This window comes from Meleagris gallopavo, chromosome Z (assembly GCF_905368555.1).
Source record: "Meleagris gallopavo chromosome Z, MGAL_WU_HG_1.1, whole genome shotgun sequence".
In the NCBI taxonomy this organism is placed as follows: Eukaryota; Metazoa; Chordata; class Aves; order Galliformes; family Phasianidae; genus Meleagris; species Meleagris gallopavo.
In genome coordinates this window covers 75,114,355-75,134,556 of record NC_139435.1, presented here as the reverse complement: position 1 = coordinate 75,134,556, position 20,202 = coordinate 75,114,355, and the positions used below count along the sequence as shown (strand labels likewise).

General features: G+C 45.0%; 1 protein-coding gene across 1 annotated transcript in view; it reads left to right on the top strand.

Annotated features, from left to right (window-relative positions):
• PAX5 (paired box 5) overlaps positions 1-6,728 on the top strand; it is a 113,974-nt gene extending 107,246 nt beyond the window's left edge. Inside the window, exon 10 of the mRNA XM_085213628.1 lies at positions 1,857-6,728. Within this exon, the coding sequence (XP_085069754.1) occupies positions 1,857-1,933 (77 nt within the window). The 3' untranslated portion in view covers positions 1,934-6,728. The remainder of the gene's footprint in view (positions 1-1,856) is intronic.
• The last annotated feature ends 13,474 nt before the right edge of the window (positions 6,729-20,202 follow it).

Below are 20,202 nucleotides of genomic sequence, written 5' to 3'. Positions count from 1 at the left end.
TCGCGACACAGCTCACTCTCTGCAGCAGCAGTGCAACCAGCCCTGGGATTCTGCAGCTGAGAGGGTTGGTATCGCAGCACTGGCTACTTCCTTGCGTCCATCTCAGAGCTGCAGCCAGGTGTCCACATGGATAATTCAGGAAACATTGTGAGGAGGTGGAGAAGAGGGCACCTCGTGTTCTCCGCGCTGTTCTGCTGATGACCTGAAGCTCCTATAATGTAGTGATGTGCACAGGAGCGTGTGCACAGACATGCTGGGAAGCAAGCGTGTGCCTGGGGCTCCGTCCATCACTGTCTGCAGGGCCTGGCAGGCACGCCAGCTCAGACCTTGCTCAACAAGCACACACTAAGAGTGGATAACAGAAAGGCAGTCTAATGAAGAAAAACGATTCAATTTCATGCTGGCTTGTTGCAATAACTTCTTTGCCATTTTCTCTCATTGCTTTCAACTCGGTGCTGCCTGTGGCAGCTTTTGCTTCGTGGTTGTGGTCTGTGCTTCACGTCTCACTGCTCGGGGCTGCCTGTGGTCGTGGGGCCAGGATGGTGTCCTGCAGGGAGGTCTGTGGGCTGCTGAATGGAGCTGGAGGCAAGTCTTCGGTGAGCAGGTGGAGAACAAGGAGGGGCCAGAAACGGCTGTGCCAAGGAATATATGGAAGGTAATACGAAATGGAAGGAGAAAATGGCCAAAGGATGGACAAGTCTATTTTGGATGGGAGCATGCTGACAGGGAGAAGGAGCGATTGCTTTGTGATGCACTGTTCTCACTTTCTGCATAAAATACAACCTTTTTGTTTCATCTGCAAACCAGAGAAATAAAACTCAGCAGAAGTGCAAGGCAAGATGCCCCATGCCGTGCCAGGCCTCCTGGTGCCTACTGGATGCATGCAGAAGTCCCACCAGGTGCTTTACCTGGAGGTGCTACCTTGCTCTGCAGCAGCAGAGATGATCCACACTTCATGGTGGGTGCACTGGCTCACAAATAAAGAAACAGTAGACTGATGGTGTGGCGTGAGTCCTTCCATGGGACTCTTCCCCACTGTGGCCCATTTCTCATTTTGTGCATATGGAACTCAGTTGGTGGCACGAAGGCTGGACTGACAAAACTTTGAAATATTTTGTGATTCTTTTCTTGCACCATATCAGCTTGTTTCCTCTCCTGTGTACACGGAAATCATTTTATAGCTTGTACTGTCCAAATACCCATATGTGTAGACACAAATGAAATCTAACACACTTCCCTACTGCAGCACACAACCCAGGTTCCAGGGAACCCTTCAGTGATCACTCAGTGGTTTGATGCTTAGTGCCGCAGGGCAGAAAATTCATCATCAGTGTTTATTTCTCAGGCCTTGTGTTAATAGGTGAGTGCGTCAGCACTTCTCAACCTGCAGAGCTCTACGCCAGGCCTGCACAGCTCATCTCTGGTCCTCAGAGCTCTGAAATCATTGCCAGAGCTAGAAAAGCCAAGGGACTTCTTCCCTGAAAGAAGCAGAAAAGGGGTAATTATTTCTGAGTTCAGTAAAATACATTGAGTACTTTTGGGTGCAAGGTTCTCATTCTTCAAAAAGAAGGGAAAAAAAGAATGAGAGAAGTCAGAGTCTTGTAATCTTCTGGAGACAGAATACTCCAACCTTACGTTCTAAAATGTGATAAAGATTTTGAGAAGTAAATGGCACAAACCAGGTGCTCTCCAACCCGCAGCAATGCACGGCAGCTGCAGCAGTGCGGGATGTGATTTTGTCCCGATCACTCAACCTTCATTCCCGTGGCACAGGACCCAAAGGAAGGAGCTCTGGGCACTGTCAGATGGCATCCTGCCCCCATCTGTTCTCTTCACAGCCGTCTCTTCTTTTCCAGGCTCTCCTTACTACTACAGTGCTGCAGCCCGTGGAGCAGCCCCACCAGCAGCTGCTGCCGCCTATGACCGCCACTGACCTCGGACCCAAAGCTCGAGCACTTACCACAAAATACTGCCTGGGACAACTGCATTGAGTCACCTTGCTACAACCAAGTGCAAGTCAAGGAGGAAGAAAGTAAATAGTAGGAACAAGCTCATTGAAATTTTACTCTTAAGACTCTGAAAACTTAACGTTGTTGTTTTCTTAATTCTGGTGATGTTGTCTGGGTCTCAAGTGAAACAAAGAAATAGGAGGACGTGGTTCTCCTGGCACATCATGTGGTCATAGAAATGCAGTAGTTTCATGTTGTTTGCAGCTGTCTGGCTACTGCTTTAATTGCTGTGGGTACCACGGCTGTAACTGGGGATAAGGAAGAGATGTGGGCCTCCTTGTGCGGGACAGCTTCCTCTTACTGCACACTGAGACAGGCTGTGAGACTCAAACACAAGCTTTTTTAATTATTATTATTGTTTTTTTTTTTTGTTTTTGTTTTTTGTTTTTTTTTGTGGCAAAGAAAGATCAGTCTGCTCAATTTTACACAAGCAGCACTGTAAATACTTGCTTGTTTGTACTGCTATGAGACTGACTTAGCGTATGCAGCAACATTGTACAAGTCTAGGCTCAAAATGCATCTGAAAATGTGTTTTGAAACTGGTGCACTGATTCAAAGAATTCAATAAGCTTTAAGCAACTTTGAACCAGGTTAACACTCATTGTGGCTATCTTTCAGGCTGATGTTACTGCTGTACAGCATCCTATCCAGCAGCTGTGTGTGATCGTGCTATATGCTGGTACCAAACTCATGGGCATCAGAAAGACATGGGCAATTTTAACACAGTTTATTGCCTAGTTTTCATTTCTGGTGTTCATTTGTCATAATGAATACTGAAACAAACTCTCTGGTTTCAAGTTAAACAGCATTCAGGAAAGAATAATAGTAGACGCCTTACCTACATCTCAACGGGTCGTCTGCTAGAACCCAATTATGGGCACCCTGAAACAAAGGGGGAACATACGGCCATAATGATTTCTGTGAAGTGGACATATTGACCAGAGTATACTGGACACGAGGGCAGACACACTTGCTTTCTGAGACACGCTGGTCAGAGGGATCTGTCCATTTTAATGAAGGTATCTCAAGTCATTCTAATAACACCGAGGAGAGCAATTTTGAATTCAAGACTGGAGTCACAGAGAACTTTGCCCCGTTAATCCTGCATGTCTTGCCCTCCTACTCAAGAAAGGAGCACTAAGGTGAGATTTCACTCAGTGCTCACTGCTTCCCGGGGCTATTGAAGAGAGCAGCTTACCAATGATCTGGTAAGCAATACACCAACCACTGCTTTTTCCAGGAAACAGGGAAAACTATCCCCTGCTGCAGCTACCTTTTGCCATGTGTTATGGTGTGCATGTGCCTAGCCACTCCTGGAAGCAAGGGGAGAGCTGACCTTGCTGAGACCAGACTTATCTGCAGCCTCTGACTGCACACAGCACCGGCACTGCAGAGACCCGTCTGTGTTTGCCTGTGCGCTTCCCAAAGCTGGTGGTGTCCCACGAACGAACAATCAAGTATTAAGTATTTGCTTCCAGCTTTGCAAGTATTTCTTTGAAATTGCAGCGTCTGAGCTAACGTTCCTCCCTGTTCTCCTTGCTGCCAGCACCTCGTGTGCCTGCCGCCAGTGAGCACTGACAGCCTCCATGTGTTCCCCAGTCTCAGTGGCACGGTTTGTGCCTTCCTCATGCTACAAAAACACAGCTGTTAGGTTCAGGTTTCACGCCAGATGTTCTCTGGTTCTCAAAAGCCACGATGATACCTAGGTCCCACTGGCTTAAATGATTTCCCTAATCCAGGATTTAATTCTGTGAGTACATGACAAACTTAACTGCAAGAAAAACTGCCCTTTTCATTTTCCAGCATTTGATACCTGAAACACAAACATGCAAACACGTTTTCAATTTTTCAATTTGTGCTTTTCAGCACAAAAACATCATTTAGCTGGGGAATTTTCTGAAGCTTTGCTTTGGCGTTGTCTTTTCTCAGTCGACATGACATACTGCATGGCTGTTTGCACCCCAGTGGCTGCCTGGGGTTTCTTCACACGTGCTCAGCTGAGGTGTGCACATCACATGCAAGGGCAAATCCCGAATACAGCTGCCTTTTCTGTAAGCTTGGATAGTTAGAAGGCCATCTGACACTGAGTGAAGAGGTGAGAAACAGACATCTGAAGTGCAACATGAGGGTGGGGGTCATGCCCCCAAAGCGAGGGTGGGGGTGAGCTACGCGAGCTGCAGAGATGCTACTTGACCATTGATGAAGCTGGTCTCAAAGCTTTTGCTTGTGCCTTTCCAATGCAGGGAAGAGCAGCTCCTGTTGATTATGTGCTTGCACCAGTTCTGAGTACTACCCAGCAAGCATTTTTTTAAAAGCTTTGTTTTTCATTCCCTGGTGGTAAACGACTTACACGGCTTTAGTTCGGTTAACGCCGAGAAGGCTGAACATAAGACATGAAACTTCAACAGATGTTATTATGCTCAGGACAGAGACTCTTGTAGTTAGTCTACAGACTTATGAAAAACATGGTTTGTATGTAGGTCGCTCCAAAAGTAATGCCTCCTATTAATTCTCATGGAAATTACAGCAGCTGTAAAGAGCAGAATAGCGCCGTTTGATAGAGCAAATTCTCAGCTACAAAACACTACCTTTCAACTCAGTCACCACTATTAGCCATTTTGAATGGGTGAGTTATTTGGAGACTCTTCCTTTTGTGGTGTGACATCTGTGCATAGCTATTCAGAACATGGCTTGTCTTTCAAGTCAGTGCCACTACTGCTGAAACACAACACCCACTGCTTCACTGTGCTCACATCCACTCTTTGGTTTCTGTGTATGTTCAGCAAGCGTCTATGAATGTCAATTGCTGCAATTTTTTTTCGCATGGAGGAATTCTGTGGCACAGCTTTGCTTCATGAGCACTTCCATGTCAGACGTCATTTTGTCAGAGGGCCCCTCTGCTGCCATCTGTCTCATGGCAACAAAATGGAAAAGAATTTTGGTAGGAAGGTTCAACCTCTACTGCTATAACTCCAACATCCACCTCTGACATCATGGACCAACGTAATAACATAGGAGGCTTTACTTTTGGAGCAACTCTCATACATTTCATCCCAAGGATGCATGCCTGTGGATTAAATGACCTAAGCTGCTTACATTCAGCCCTGATTTGCCTTCATCAAGAATCCTCAAGGGTTGGTCCATGGCCAGAGATGTCTTGCAGTGCGTGGTGACGGCCTCCATCTACTGAGAAACAGCTGGGTGAGAGGCAGAGAAGGTGCAGGTACACAGGCCTTGCACAAGTCCTCTCTCTGCCTGTGCACTCCAGCTCACAACCACAGGTGCTCACCCTCGCACATGTACAGCAGGGACCTGTGTCTGCTCCACCTCCCTCAAGCACTGCTGAGGATCCCTGAAGATGTGGCTCATTTATATATGCTAGGGTTGTTTCTCTGCAAGAAACACAAGCAGGATTTAGCCTGCTAAGCATGCATGCCACCCATACTTCTAGAAAACACACTTGTCAGTGTTTTGTATTTTTGACAGTAACACAGTCAACCATGTACATGCCCTCTCCAACAGCCAGCTACTCTGCAACAGTCCTGGCTGAGAGGATGTGAGCAAGGCCTTCAACGTCCATGCTGTGTTCACATGTGCTGGCTGCAGGGGAGGATGTAGGACGAAGTGGAGACTGTAAGCGAGTGACCACTTGGTGTTGCAAAGGGATGGGAATGTGATGAATGCCATTATTAATCTCCTGAGATTGGTTCATTTTTTCCTAAATTAGCCTCATGGGTCATTTTCATGCACCCAGAAACACTGGTGTTGGGGCATGGTAGGCGCTGCTGTTGTCTGGTTTGGGCAGGATGCCCTGTAGCATGGCATATCGTTACCAACCCCTTGCAGAACTCAGCCCCACAAAAGTGCCTTCAGGCAGTTCCACCGCTGAGCTCTTTTGTGCAGCTAGATTGATGGTGTTTCAGTAGTATGCACTCACTCCAGCAATAGCTTGCCAGCACAGACAGGCCTAAAAATAAAGGCTGAGAGGTGAGAGAGAAAATACTGACATAAGATTGAATCAACAGAGGCTATGAGCTGGTCTTACATGAATTGTCTTGTTGAGGAAAAACCCTTGGTTCTGTGCTGTAAACGTAGCCATAAAGAAGTCATGCTGTGGGCATTGAGTTTAGCCTTTATGCCCAAAGATTTGACTACAGAGGCATTGTTGTAAGATGGCACCCATCACCTGCAGATTTAAACACAGCCAAGACAGGATCCCCAGACTAAAGTCTTTGTTAGCTATCAGGTCAGGAAAATGCTCCAGGATATGGGGCCATAAGGTCAGAAAGCAGATGTTTCATTCAGAAACGTGGAGATGGCAAAGTAGAACTTTCAGTAGTGGCGGAACTGCAGGCTCTGGGGAGAGCCTTGGTGCTGTAGATTGGTGTGAAGGAAACAGCAAAAAAGGACAGAGTACCAGGAGAAAAAAAAAAAAAAAAAAAAAAGAGAAAAAAGAACAAAAGAGAAGAGGCAAGCTGAAAGGAAAGTGAAGTTCATCAGAGAACTGCTGGACTTCTGTAATCTTTCTACGTAACGTGTGTTGCAATGGCTGTGCACTGAGGAGGGCGCAGAGGAGTTCACTTGCTGCACTGCAGAGTACTGACAGCTGCTTTCTGTTGATATGCATTCTCCTATACGCTGCCTTGACTGATGGGATTGTATTCTATTTTAAAATTTTCTTTAGTTTTTTCTCTTCTACAAGTCCTTTATCATGAAAGAGAATTGAAGCCATGCTATGATGCTGTTTGTTTCGAAGCACGACTATCCACCAGTTCCAAGTGTTACGGCACACAGCCCAGATAACTTGTGGGGCTGGCAGCTGGGGCAATGTAGAGGCTTCAGCAAAGTGTCCTCCATGGTTCTGCCTTCTTTCCTGCATGTATATGCATGTACGTTTTCCTAAAACTGGGACATTGTGACCTTGGTTCACGATGGGAGCACAGCATTAAACTTGACCCATCCTGTGACTCCATCCCTGAAATGTTGGGAAAACCTGCTTCTTCTTATGGCTTCACCGAGAAAATGACAAGAGAGCTCCAGATGGCTGCAGCTCCCAGGCTGTGCCCTACAGTCTTGTGCAGAGCAAAAGCAGTGCCAGGTTGGGCTGCTTGCAGTGACACAGGTGCTGGCTCTCATTCTGATCGCCAGCAGTCACTCTGCACTGAAGGTAGAGAGCTCAACGGCAGTGAATGACTCAAGACTCCAGCAAGAGAACTGCTGTGCCCCTCAGGCAGAAATCCACTCGATTAAAAACAAGCAGCATTTCTTTTCTGGTGGAGTTAACTGCAGAATCACAGAATCACTAAGGTTGGAAAAGAGCCGTAAGATCATCCAGTCCAACCATAAACAAGACTTGCAAATACTGAGCAAAAAGCATCTTTGAGAGGTGCTTGGTGCAAGCCAAGTGTTGTATCAGCACGGTAGCGAGTGTGAGTGCTCGTGTGCAGAGACTGACGTGCACACGTGTGTGCACTTATAGGCTCACGTGCACCTCTGGGTCCATCCCCACTCCCCAGAGCCTGCTGACAGCCTTCCCATGCAACTGGTGACCGCACTATTGGACTCCTGCATCCGGGTTTACTGCTCTCACCTTGTAAATCCAGATGTAAAAATGGTCAGTGGGTGTTTAGATCTTTCTATTGCTTCATTCAGCCTTGTAGTGCAAAGAAACTTTGTCCTGGTTTTTCACTTTCTAGTGGCCTTTGTACATTCTGAAATTACAGAAAATCATTTCATTGCAAATGGAATTTACTTCCAAGAAAAAAAAAAAAAAAAAACGGAACAGGCTTTTTTTTTTTTTTTTTTCTTTTTTCTTTTTTTCCATAGAGATAAACTACTTTCTATTAGGAACTTCTAGCAACAAAGAAATACGTACATATCTATCGTATCCACCAAAGTCTGCAATGCCTGCATTGAAGCATACTTCTTGTAAGAGGAAAAGAAAGAGAGGGAGAGGGAAAAAAAAAAAAAAGCCTCCTTTCCTTAAAAAATGCATACAAATGGAAAAAAAAAAAAAACACACAGAAGAAAACTCATAAAAATAACTGCTGAATTGCCTTTGAAAGTAGGGGATAACATCTGTTGCAAAACAGATGAAAAATTGCTTCTTAAATTGTGTATGTTTTGTATTCTTTTTTTCTAGTAGGAAAAGAACAGACTTGAAATTTTGGTGTTTTTCCTTAGTGCTGTGTGTTGCTTTTGTGTGTTATAATATTTGAATGTAATTACAGCAGTGCCAATTTGCCAAAGATGTTGAACATTATTTTGGGGATTTTGTTTTGCGTTTTGTTTTGGGGAGAAAAAATGGGAGGTGGGCTGGGCAGTGGGCGTGCTAAGGTGTGGGTCACAAGGGATGGGTCTTCTGAAGTTCTTTTACATCTTTTTTTCCCGATTCTTTTTCTTGTCAGAACTGAGATTTGTGATTTTATTCTAAGTTAAATGGTTGACTGCAACACGTTTTATTTTTAGATTAGTTGAAGAAACATGCAATAAGATTGGCGTAGTTCAATATCTGTGTGTCTTTTCATGAGAGTGACTGTTACTTGTGGACATTTGATTTTATGTAACCTTTATGTGAGATAATTATTTGTAAATATCTACCATAATTTTATTGGTTCCTAAAATAAAAGTAATTTTTTTAAGTTCCAAAAGCCTGTTTTCACCTTATCTACGGGGTCGTTTGGGAGAAGTACCAAGTTGTTGGATTTGAAATGGGATTTTTTTCTGTGGTGCTGCTTTCTCCAGCTCCTCATCCCCAGGTCTTCGTATAGAGCCAGGGTTGCTCCATCTGAGGTGCAAAATCTGGTGTTTGCTATACAATTCAGTATTAAATAGTTAGACTTAAGGAACAAAACTCATAAAACCTTTCCACGGTCCAGCAGGTAATTGTAGACAAAGAGAAAATGACAATCTAATCATAGATGTGAAACAGAGAAAGACAGAACTTGATCAACCTGCAGCTTGCAACCTGTGTTTACTCAGTCCTCAGCAAGCTTTGGTTTTGGGAGACATTCTCCATCCCAGCAGCACAAAGCAACAAGTCCATCCAGACACACTCAGTTCAATTTGTATTTAGATTTAGGCTGGATATTAGGAATAAGATTTTTATGATAAGGGTGGTGAGGCACTGTAACAGATTGCCCAAAATTGGAGGGGATATCATCCCTGGAGGCATTCAAGGTGAGGCTGCTCTGGGCTCTGGGTGCCTGACGAAGGTGCACGTATCCCTTTTCATTGCAGGGGAGTTGAACAAGGTGACATTCCAACTCAAACCATTCTAAGATTCTATTAAATTGTGCTTCAGCTCCAGTGCAAATCCCGTCTGCCAGCTTACACTCTTGTTTTCACAGCTCAGAAGGACTGTGACTGCCCTCTCTATCCCCCCTGCCCTGGGACAGACTTTCTAGTAGTTACTGGCAATGCACCGGAGTGTGTAGGACTGCTCTCGTGAACTAACATTTCTAATCAGAGCAGTGTTTCACGCACTTGAGAATACAATGTCATGGAACTGACTTAACAAGCGTTCAAAAATCACTTTTCTGGAATTTTCTGGTTCATCCACCAGTGCTTATTCAGCCATCTCACATCCCATTTGACTCTTGAGTCCACCTTCACACCTCACACCTCTCTCTTACTGTCACTCACCAGCTGTTCTCCACGCATGACTTCCCTTGCAGCTCAATGGAAAGCATGGCATTTGCAAAAGGCCCTTTACAGCAAAAGTTCTAATGCAAACAATTGTCTCACCTCCCAGTGTCAATGCCTGTGTCACTGCTACAGGACAGCATTTACCATACTCCATCACCCCTCAACTCACCCCCAGCAAAGGCAACTCAGGGCTACAAAAGAGGGCAGAAATCTCCTGTTTTCTCCTGTGAGCCCTGGGAGACTCTTCTCATGAGAGACATCTGCTGTTGGTTACATCTCCCAAGAAAAAAGTCACCAGCCCTTCTAGCCTTGCTACATCAAAACTCACCTTCCAGCCAGCAAGACTGCAGAATTGGTCACACTCACTGTGTGTCTCAGCAGTTTATGTTCAAGAGGGACAGCACAGCTCCCAGAAATACAGGAGGAGCAGAGGGGTGGATGAATGCAGACTCCTTCCTTATCAGTGCCAGTGCTTGGGTAGCTTTCAGGGGAGAATCATGGTGGAACAGCTAAGGGATTTTTCAGAAGACTCATGCAGTGACAGCAGGAAACGTGATTATCCATTCCCTACGAAGAGAAGCTGTTTGCTGGGATTGCTGGTCCTCGGTCTGTGTTTTAGACTTTTACTCTTCTGCTCTCTCAGTCTTGCTGGGTTGAGAGGGGATCAAAAAGTCCTGCAGTTTGCAGGCAATGCCCATTCCTCAGTGAAGCTCTGATAGAATTACAGGACTGTAGGGGTTGGAAGGAGCCTCTGGAGATCATCTAGTTCAACCTCCAGCTAAAGCAGGTTCCCTGCTGAAGGCAGCACTGGAAAGAATCCAGGTGGGTTTTGAATATCTCCAGAGAAGGATACTCTGTCACCTCTCTGAGCAGCCTAGCCTGTTCCAGGGCTCTGGCATCCTCAAAGTAAAGAATTTCTTTCTCATGCTTGTACAGAACTTCCTGTGTTCCAGTTTGTGCCCACTGCCCTTTGTCCTGATGCTGGTCACCGTTGAAAAGAGTCTGGCCCCCTCCACTTGACACATGTCCTGGAGATACTTGTAAGCATTGAAGCCCCTCTCAGCCTTCCTTCTCCAAGCTGAACAGCCCTGGGGCTCTCAGCCTTTCCTCATATGGGAGATGTTCCAGGCCTTTAATCATCTTTGTAGCTCTCAGCTGGACTCTGTCGCATTTGGATGTGAAATATCACTTCTACTTCTGGCAGGAGAACAGTGGAATTAGACCTGACAAAATGATGGTGAGAGGCACAGAAGCATCCTGTCTCTCCAGGTGTGAGGCCCCATACTGCTTTGTTCGATGAGAATGCCCTTCAAGGATGCAAATGCAGTTTTATCTCAAGCCTGTGTACAAATGGCTATTGTTAAGATGCCCTGGAATTGTCACTTAAACTTTTCATGAATAGGAAATGAAGACCCTTGTTTAAGCAACAGAATGTCTCTGTATTGTAATAGATTTTGCAGACAAGGGCAATGGGCAGTCCTGCCAGGAAAGTCAGGAACAGAGTTGGCGGGTACACAAAGGCTTGTACAGAGAGATCAAAGTGACAGCCCCTCTGCCAGAATCCCTGCAGCGGACCATGATGGCTAGAGCTGGAACATCTGGAAATAATGTCAGAAATAGCTGGCGAGAACCTGTAGCTTCTGCTTCTGCATGTTGTGACCTAACGTCATTCTCAGTCACTTAGCAAAACAACCCCAAGGACTTGAAGTGGCCTAGGGAATAAAGTAAATTCTTTGTCTGCATACGCACTATCTTTGAGCCATTACATAGCTTCCTTCTGGATGGCATTTCCAAAAAGGTGGGGATACTGACTCTATCTGAATGGTGAATCAAAAAGTGTGCTTTGGTCACTATCCAGCTAGTTAACCTCTCTCTGCCTGCAGGCGTGGTGATTCTTATTTATTCAACCTTCCAAAGGCTGTGCTGAACAGGAGGCTGTGAGCATGACGGAATCTGGATCCCATGCCATCATTTCAGACTGAGAGCTAGGCAGTGAAAACACAGCCAAAGCTGCAGAGCGAAGCTTGTCAGTGTGCTCAGGGGAAACTGACTCAACTTGGGCAAAATGGGCAAAATCTGGCAGATTACAGTGATATCAAACTCAAATAAGACCTGGAGGCATGAATTAGCAATGGAATTAGCAATGTTTGTAGCAGAAGCATTAAATGCATATGGTAGTTTCATCAGAGAACTTCTTCCAAAATGTACACATCTGTGCATCGTGCTGCATAATCTCATCTGTGTGTGCAACCAGACTGCCAGAGCAAGGGACAAGATTCCAGCAAAAGGACTTAGAGGGAAACAGTGCTCCCCACCACAGACATAGAACCACTGTGTATGGGGGGTCACACATGATTTTTAAAATCTCCTTCTGTGGCAGCACCATCTCACTGTCATGTACTGTAAGGAGGAAATACTGATGCACAGAGTGAGAGACCACTCTATGCTTTCCCTCCACTCCAGTGCAGTTTTGAATCCCATACTATGAATCCCTCCATTGGGCAAAATGGAACTGAGGGAAGATATGGATCATTTCTCTTGGGACATTTGCAGGGAATCTGCAGGGTCAAAGCATGGTAAGGAAGCAAGGCACTGGAAAGTGAGATGGCAGGAAATACTCCTGTGTGAGTCAACGGGTCCTTCATGTCGGGAAGACATAAGAAATCTGAGAGTGGCCAAAAAAATGCTTTGCCAACACACAGCAGTGGCTCTGAGAATCAATCACCACAGAGGTGGTCCTGGAGCAGGAGGAAGAAGGGGAACCAGTGCTCTGGTACAGATCAGTTGGATTCTGGTATTGCTACTTGAGATTACATGCATAAGCCTGCTTTCTGAGCACAGCCTCAAACTCTGGCTTGCTGTGATGGGTTAACGCTGACCAGGTTGACCTGACCAACATCTAAGCCCTCACCCAGACACTCACTCATCTTCCTTCATTAGGAGCTCCATCTGAGAGATTCAGAATGCAGACATCCTGTTTCCAGCTGGGATGAAGTTAATTTTCTTCCTAGCACCTGGTGTGGTGCTGCATTTTGTATTTCAAGTGAGAGCAATGCTGATAGCACACTGATGTTTTAGCTGCTACTGAGCTGAGCTTACACAGAGCCAAGGACATTTCAGCTTCCCATAGTGCCCTGCCAGCGAGGGTCTGGGGGGCAGAAGGAGCTGGGAGGGAACAGATCTGGAACAACTGACCTAAACTGGCCAAAGGGGTATTACATATCTATGGTGTCATGCAGGGCTATAAAAGTGGGAGAGTTGGCCAGGGGTGGGGGGCTGCTCAGGGAATGGCTGGACATTGGTTGGAAAATGGTGAGTGATTGCACTGTGCATCGTATATAATTGTCTTGTATATAATTACCATTGTTGTTAATTATTTTACTTTTCTCTTCTGTCCTGTTAAAACTCATGAGTTTTACCTTTTACCTTTCTTCTGATTTTCTCCCCAGTCCCACTCTGAGGGAGTGAGTCAATGGCTGTGTGTGGTGCTTAGCTGCTGCTGGGTTGAACTACACCAGCAGAAAGCAAGGAAACCTTTTAGATCGAGATAATGACAGTTTAATAAGAGAAACAAAGCTATGTGCACAGGGAAAGCAACATGGAGAATTAATTATCTTTCCCATTGGCAGGCAGATTTCAGCTGTTTTCTGGATAGGAGGGCCTCAGCAAGCTTGAAGGTTGTTTGGGAAGACCAGAGCCACCAGCATGTATGTTCTCTTCTTTCTCCTCTCTCTAAGCTGAGCACATCTATGGTATGGGCTATCCCTCTGGTAACTGGAAGCCATCTGTCCTGGCTGTTTCCCTTCCCAGCCTCTTGCTCACCTCCAGCCTACTGACAGGAAGTCAGCATGGGAAACAGGGGAAACACGGTAGCTATTGAGGCCAAGCATTGTTCATCTAAACATTGGTGTGCAATCAGTGCAATCTGGCTCAGCAAATTGAAACATATTCCCATTGGGCTGCTCTGAAGAAAATGAACTCCATCCCATCCAACTCAGTGCAGTGGTGACACTCTTAGGACAGTCTAAGAGGGATGAATCCAGCCATCGCTATGGTGTGGCTTCACTATTAAACCTCATTCACCTCCCAGCACTGGGAAAGTCACACCTGATATGAGATTGCTAAATTCTGGCACCTAACTCTATTAAACTCACTGTAAACAGTTCCTGATAACACTTTAAAATAATGGTCCATTACTGCAGTAATGCTTAATTAGAGTGGAAGTGACAAATGGAGTCATCATGATTAATGTTATTATAATGAGTACATCTGCAATTTGCTGTAACACACAGAAATGTCTGGCTTCCCAAGAAACTCTCAGATACAGAGGGTGTCTTTTGTATTCATAGGGACATAATAATTCCTCTGAAGGAATCTCATCATAATTTAGCTTGAATTAATGTACATTTATCACACTGCGTTACCCAGTGTAGCAATTTGTCTAAATCCTATATATGTAATGTAGACTATATACTCTTGTTTGAGAACACTCAATAATGGAGAAATCCCTTGAAGAAGTACATTTACTGTAGATCATTAATGCTCAGTGTGTTATGTGGCCTCTAAATTAAACCAAGTTAAATAAACTCTTCTTTAATATACCAATGTAACTTCTTTCATTAACAAACACATTAAAGCTTTTTTTTCATTTACATACAGCTGGTGTCAGCATATGATACCAAAATGCTCTATGAGTGGAACAAAACGTGATTCAGGGTGTCTATAAGAGAAGGAAGAAGAATGCATACATTTAGCACACTAACCTCAAGTCTTTAGAAAACTAAATGCTGTCCTGCATTAACATCTCATGAAAATGGAGGAATAATCTGCCTTTTTCCCCACCATATGATTTCTACTTCTTTTTGTGTGCTATCAAGATTAAGGCAAATGATGGCTGCTCTTGACTGGAGGAAGAATCACTTTTAATGATCTTCTCCTAGAACTGGTCTTGAAAGTATAGTAAGTTTGCAGACAACACCGAAGTGGGAGGAGCTGTTGACTCCCTCAAGGGTAGAGGTGCCTTCAGAAAGACTTTGACAAATTAAACGGCTGACCAATTCACTGCATGAATTTTAGCAAGAGCAAGTACAGCACAGAAATGGGACATCCCAAATATGCTTGAAAGACTCATAGAATCGTTGGATGAGTTGCAAGGGATGTCTAAAGGTCATCTAGTTCAACACCCCTGCAGTGAACAGAGAATCCACAGATCAGTCAGGTGCTCAGAGCCTCGTCCAACCTGACCTTGAATGTCCAGTTCCTTACAACCCTTATTGCAAAAAACAAAACGAAACAAAACCTTCCTTATATCCAATCTAAATATTCCCTTTTTTAGATTAAAACTACCTCTGGTTGACCTGTCACTGCGTACTTTCCTAAACAGTCTGTCCCATTCCTTCTTTTAGCCTCCCTTTAGATACTGAAAGGCTGCTCTTAAGTCTCCCTGAAGCCATCTCTTCTCCGGGCTGAACAGCCCCAGCACTCTGAGTCTGTCCTCACTGGGGAGGTCTCCAGTCCCTTGGATTGTTTTTGTGACCCTCCTCTGAGGTCTCACCAGTGCAGAGGAGAGGGGCAGGATCACCTCCCCAGATATGCCGATCACACTTTTCTGATGCCACCCGAGATACTGTTGGCTTTCTGGGCTGTAAGGACGTGCTACTGCTTCATGTCTAGCATGCCATCCACCAGGACCCTTAGGTCCTTTTGGGCAGGGCTGTGATCAATCCTTCTATCTTCTAGCTTGTATTGATGGTAGGGGTTGTCACAACCCAGTTGCAAGTTCTTGCACTTGGATTTGTTGAGTCTTATAAGGTTCTCCTGGGGCCACTGCTCAGCCTGTCTAGGTCTTTCCGAATTGCAACCTGTCCCTCAGGCACGTCAGCCACAACACACAGCTTGACATTCCCAAACCTGCTGAGGGCTCACTTGATCCCACCATCACTGATGAAGATATTACACAGCATCAGTCTAGTGTTGAACTGGGAGGGATTCAGCCTCACTTATCTCCATCCAGACACTGAGCCATTGACCACCACTCCAGGTACAATCCTGCAACCAGTTCCTTGTCCATTCAACAGTCCACCTGTCAAATCTATGTCTTTCTAGTATGGATAGAAGAGTGTTTTTGGGAACTGAGGTCTAGGTACATGATGTCACCCTGTTTGTGAATAAAATCTTTCTGATAACCAACCTAAACCTCCCCTGGCACAACTTGCATCCTACCACTTGTCACCTCAGAAAATAAACACCCTCCTCAATGCAATGTCATTTTAGGTAGTCATAGAGCAGAGAGGTTTTCTGACAACCAAACAGCATCAGTTCCTTCACCACTCCTCACAGCCTATTTTCTAGTCTCTTCACCAGCTTCTTTGCTCTTCTCTGCACATTCTCGAGCACCTCAATAGCCTTCTGGTCGTGAGGGGTGAGAAACTACCCAAGGTGTGATGCCACCAGTGCTGTGACACCTGTTGGCCACACTACTTCTGATACAAGCCAGGATGCCCATCAGCATACTTCTGGCTGATATTCAGTCAGCTGTCAACCAGCACCCCAAGACCTCTTCTGCCAAGGTACTTTCCTGATCCCTCTGCAGAGCCTTCCTATCCTCAAGCAGATCAACATTTTAGTCTGACTTGGTGTTGTCTGCAAACGTACTGCAGGTGAACACAATTATCGATATTGATAAAAATATTAAGTAAACTGGCCCCAGTACTGAGCCCTGGGTAATATCACTTGTGCCTGGACACCAACTCGATTCAGCTCCATTCACAACGACCGTTTGGGCCCAAACATACAGTCAGTTTGTTTTACCTAGCAAATAGCACATCCATCCAAGCTACGAGAAGCCAGTTTTTCCAGGGGAAAACCATGCAGCCTTTCCGTCCTCCACTAAGCAGGTCATTGTGCCTTAGAAGGAGACCAAGTTAGTCAGGAAAGGTCTGCGTTTCATGAACATTCGCTGTCTGGATCGGATCACACGGCTGTGCTGCCCAGTATGTGATGGCACACAGAATAATCTGCTCTGTGATCTTTCCTGCTACTGAGGTCAGACTGAGAGGCTTATAATTCCTCAGATCTACTTCCTGCCCTTCTTGTAGACTGGCATTGCATTTACCAACTTCCAGTCACCTGGGACTTACTCAATTAACCAAGACTTATGGTAAACTATTGAAAGTGGTTTAGCAAGCACTTCTGCCAGTTGCTTCAGTACCCCTGAGTGGTTTCCATCTGGTAACATGGATTTCTGTGAGTTTGCTAACCACTGACCCTTTGATTATTAATTCCTCATTCTACTCCCTGTCTCTGTCTTGCACCTCAGCAGGTTAGGTACCTGAGAGGAATCAGTCTCACTAAGAAAAACTGGCAGAAAGAAGGCATTAAGTACCTCTGCCTTTTTTTCTCATCTCATCACTGTGTCTACCTCTACATACAATAAAGGTGGGTGGATGTCCTTCTATGATAAGATCACCCACTGAGTGGATGAAGGGAAGACAACGAATGTAGTTTTTTTTCTGGATTTTAGGAGGGTCTTTGTTACTTTCCCTCACAGTATACTTCTGGGCAAGCAGTCAGATGTACATGTACACATTTTAAGGAAAAAGGAACACGTGGAAAACATTGAGGAGATGCAGGTATGTTTCAGAATGGCTGAAATCCTATATGTCAAAATCAGAAGATACTGGCAGCGTCTGGATGGACCCTGGGTTATCTGGCATCATGTCAAGCAATTCATCCTTTATGTACAGAAAAAAGTAAATAAAATATTAATAAATGGAAAAGAGGAAATGCTTCCTGTGCAATTATTTTTTTCACTTTTTATTTGGTGAGGATGAAATAGAAAGTAACAGATCTCAGGAAAAGAACAGCATTTGCAAATGGTTTTCAAGAAAATCTTTCTTTACACTTAACAGAATTACTGCTTGACCTGTTTGAAAACAGCACGACAGAGCTATGACTAAATGTGTCATGGCCAGTTCTAGCCAAGAGAGAGCTGGGTAGCGAAACAATCTGACCCTGTGCACACAACCACTCATAGGATCCCAGGTAGTGCTATTAGTGCCACACAATTAATTAAACAGCATCTGTACAGCACCTTGAAGGAGCAGCTAGGAAATGCTACACTAACTGCTAATTACCACAGCCAGCAGTGTAAGGTGCATTCTGCTTCTATTGTGTAACGTTCGTAATATCCTGAATAAACCTGAATAAACCCCAAAAAGGGTCCATAACTGCTAATAGCTACAAAACAGCTTTGTAAAGCTGTTCGGCCTGGCAAAATGCTTCACTCTGCTCTGCCCTTGTGAGGCTCTACCTGGGGAGCTGCTTCCAGGCCTGGGGCCTCAGCATCGTTACAGCCTTCCAGTACTTAAAGGGAGCTTGTAAATAGGAGGGAGACTGACTTTTTATCCAAATAGTAGTGATAGGACCAGATGGAATAGTTTTAAACTAAAAGATGGGAGATTTAGATTTGATGTCAGGAGGAAATTCTTTGCTCAGAGGGTGGTGAGGCAGTGGGACAGGCTGCCCAGAGACATTGTGGAGGTGTTCAAGGCCAGTTGGATGGGGCTCTAGGCTACCCCGGGTTATTGGGAATGCTGCCTTGGTAGGGAGATTAGAACTGGGTGATCTTTAAGGTCCCTTCCAACCCAAGCAGTTCTCTGATTCTATGATACTAAACCATTGCTTCTTTGGAAAGATGAGAGGCCTTGCAGAGGTATCCAGACAAACTGGCACAGTCAGCCATCAGCAATGCCACAAGTGAAGCTCAAGAAAGAAAGCTGCTGGGTTCTGCAGGACACTGGATTCTGGGACGCTGAACACATGCACAGAATAGAAGATGAGTGGCTGGAGAGTATCTCTGCAGAACATGAGTCAGCATGAACTAGCAGCGTGCCCTGGCAGCCGGGAGGGCAAACCACATTTTGGGGTGTGTTAAACATAATTCAGCCAGCTGTTCAAAGGAGAAGATCCTCCTGCTCTACTTAGCATTGGTGTAGCCTCAATTTCAATCCTAGGTGCAGTTCTGGGCCCCACAGTCTAAAATGGATGTTAAGGTCCTGGAAGTATCCAGAGGAGGACAACGGGACTGGAAGGTGTGTGCTGTGAGGAGGAGCTTTGGGCACTTGGGTTTTCTGGTCCAGGAGAGAGAAAGGCAGGAGGTGACCTCATTGCTCCCTTCAGCATCCTGAAGAAGGAAAATAACAGTTCCTTCATAATACGCAGGAGCAGCAGAAGGTTGAGCAAAGAGAGATTCATATTGGACATGAGGACAAATTTGTTTAATGAGAGGGTAGATTGGCATTGGAACAGTCTTTCTAGAGGGGCAGTCGATGCCCTGTGCCTGTCGGTGTTCAAGACGCATGTGGATAACACCCTAAATGGTATGTTTTATTTTCTGGTCAGCCCCAAATCAATTTGACAGTTGTACTTGGTGCTCTGTGTATGTCCTTTTGTCCTTTCCAGCTATAACGACTGTATTGCGCTGTATTATACTGTATTGTATTCTGTTCTGTTCCCTTCTGCCCTATTCTATTCTGTTCATTCCATTTTGCCAGGAGAGGAGGAACTCCATTCTGCTCAACAGGAAAAGGAGTCACTGGTGCTCTCTTTTCTCAAATGGATGCTTTTTGCACTTGTTTTATTATGTGTGGCCAGTTGAGCACTTGCATATATGTGTCTTCTTTATACATATACAGAGAAGACACTGAGACTGTTTTTTTCAGATCTGTTAATAGCAAAGCTAATATTCCTTCAGAAGTAGAGAGATAAAAGTATCTCTGCTTATTTCAGGCATGCTTGCTGGCCTTGTCTGCCTTTTTCACACCTTTTATGGAGAAAGATGCAAGGTTGGGGAGCATCCTCCTGCTGCAGTGTCAAGTGCTTCAACACAGACATTCTTTCTTAGTGCAGTATTTAAAATATTTAATCTAAAAATATTTGTCTGGCTCCCTTAGATGTACCCCCAGGCTTTTGTCCTTTACGCAGTGATTTTTCAGAGATTTTTTGAGTGGTGTTGCTTTTGAGAAATACCTCGACTATTCAGCAGCGACAACAACAACAAACACGTGGATTTTCTTTTCCTTTCTCCCTGTGTGCTTTCATACTGGTTAACAATGCAGCATATTTACCACATTTGTTCTTATACCCTTGCAGAGAGGCTAGGCAGTCATTAGCCTCTATTACCAAAGAAGAAAGGAGAATTCCAGGAATTGTCCAGATATGGAAGAAAAACACATTGCAGAGTGAGGACTTTAGACCATGTTACAGTTATGCTGTAATTACCACAGCCCTGCGTGCCATGCAGAGCTGGAAGCTCTGGTGTACAGAACAAGAAACTCAGTTGGTGATCAGTCCATCACCAAGGTCATAACCCAGAGTGTTTGGTATCACACTGCACTGAATGCTGCATGGACTCAACATCCAAAGGGCTGTTTCTTGCTGAAAAGCAGCAGCTGACATTGCTGAGGGCTCTTTTTCTGCTGTAAGGTTGGGAAACCATCCCTAGCCACCAGTCAGGAATCAGTTGCTGGATAACTCTCCTCTAGAT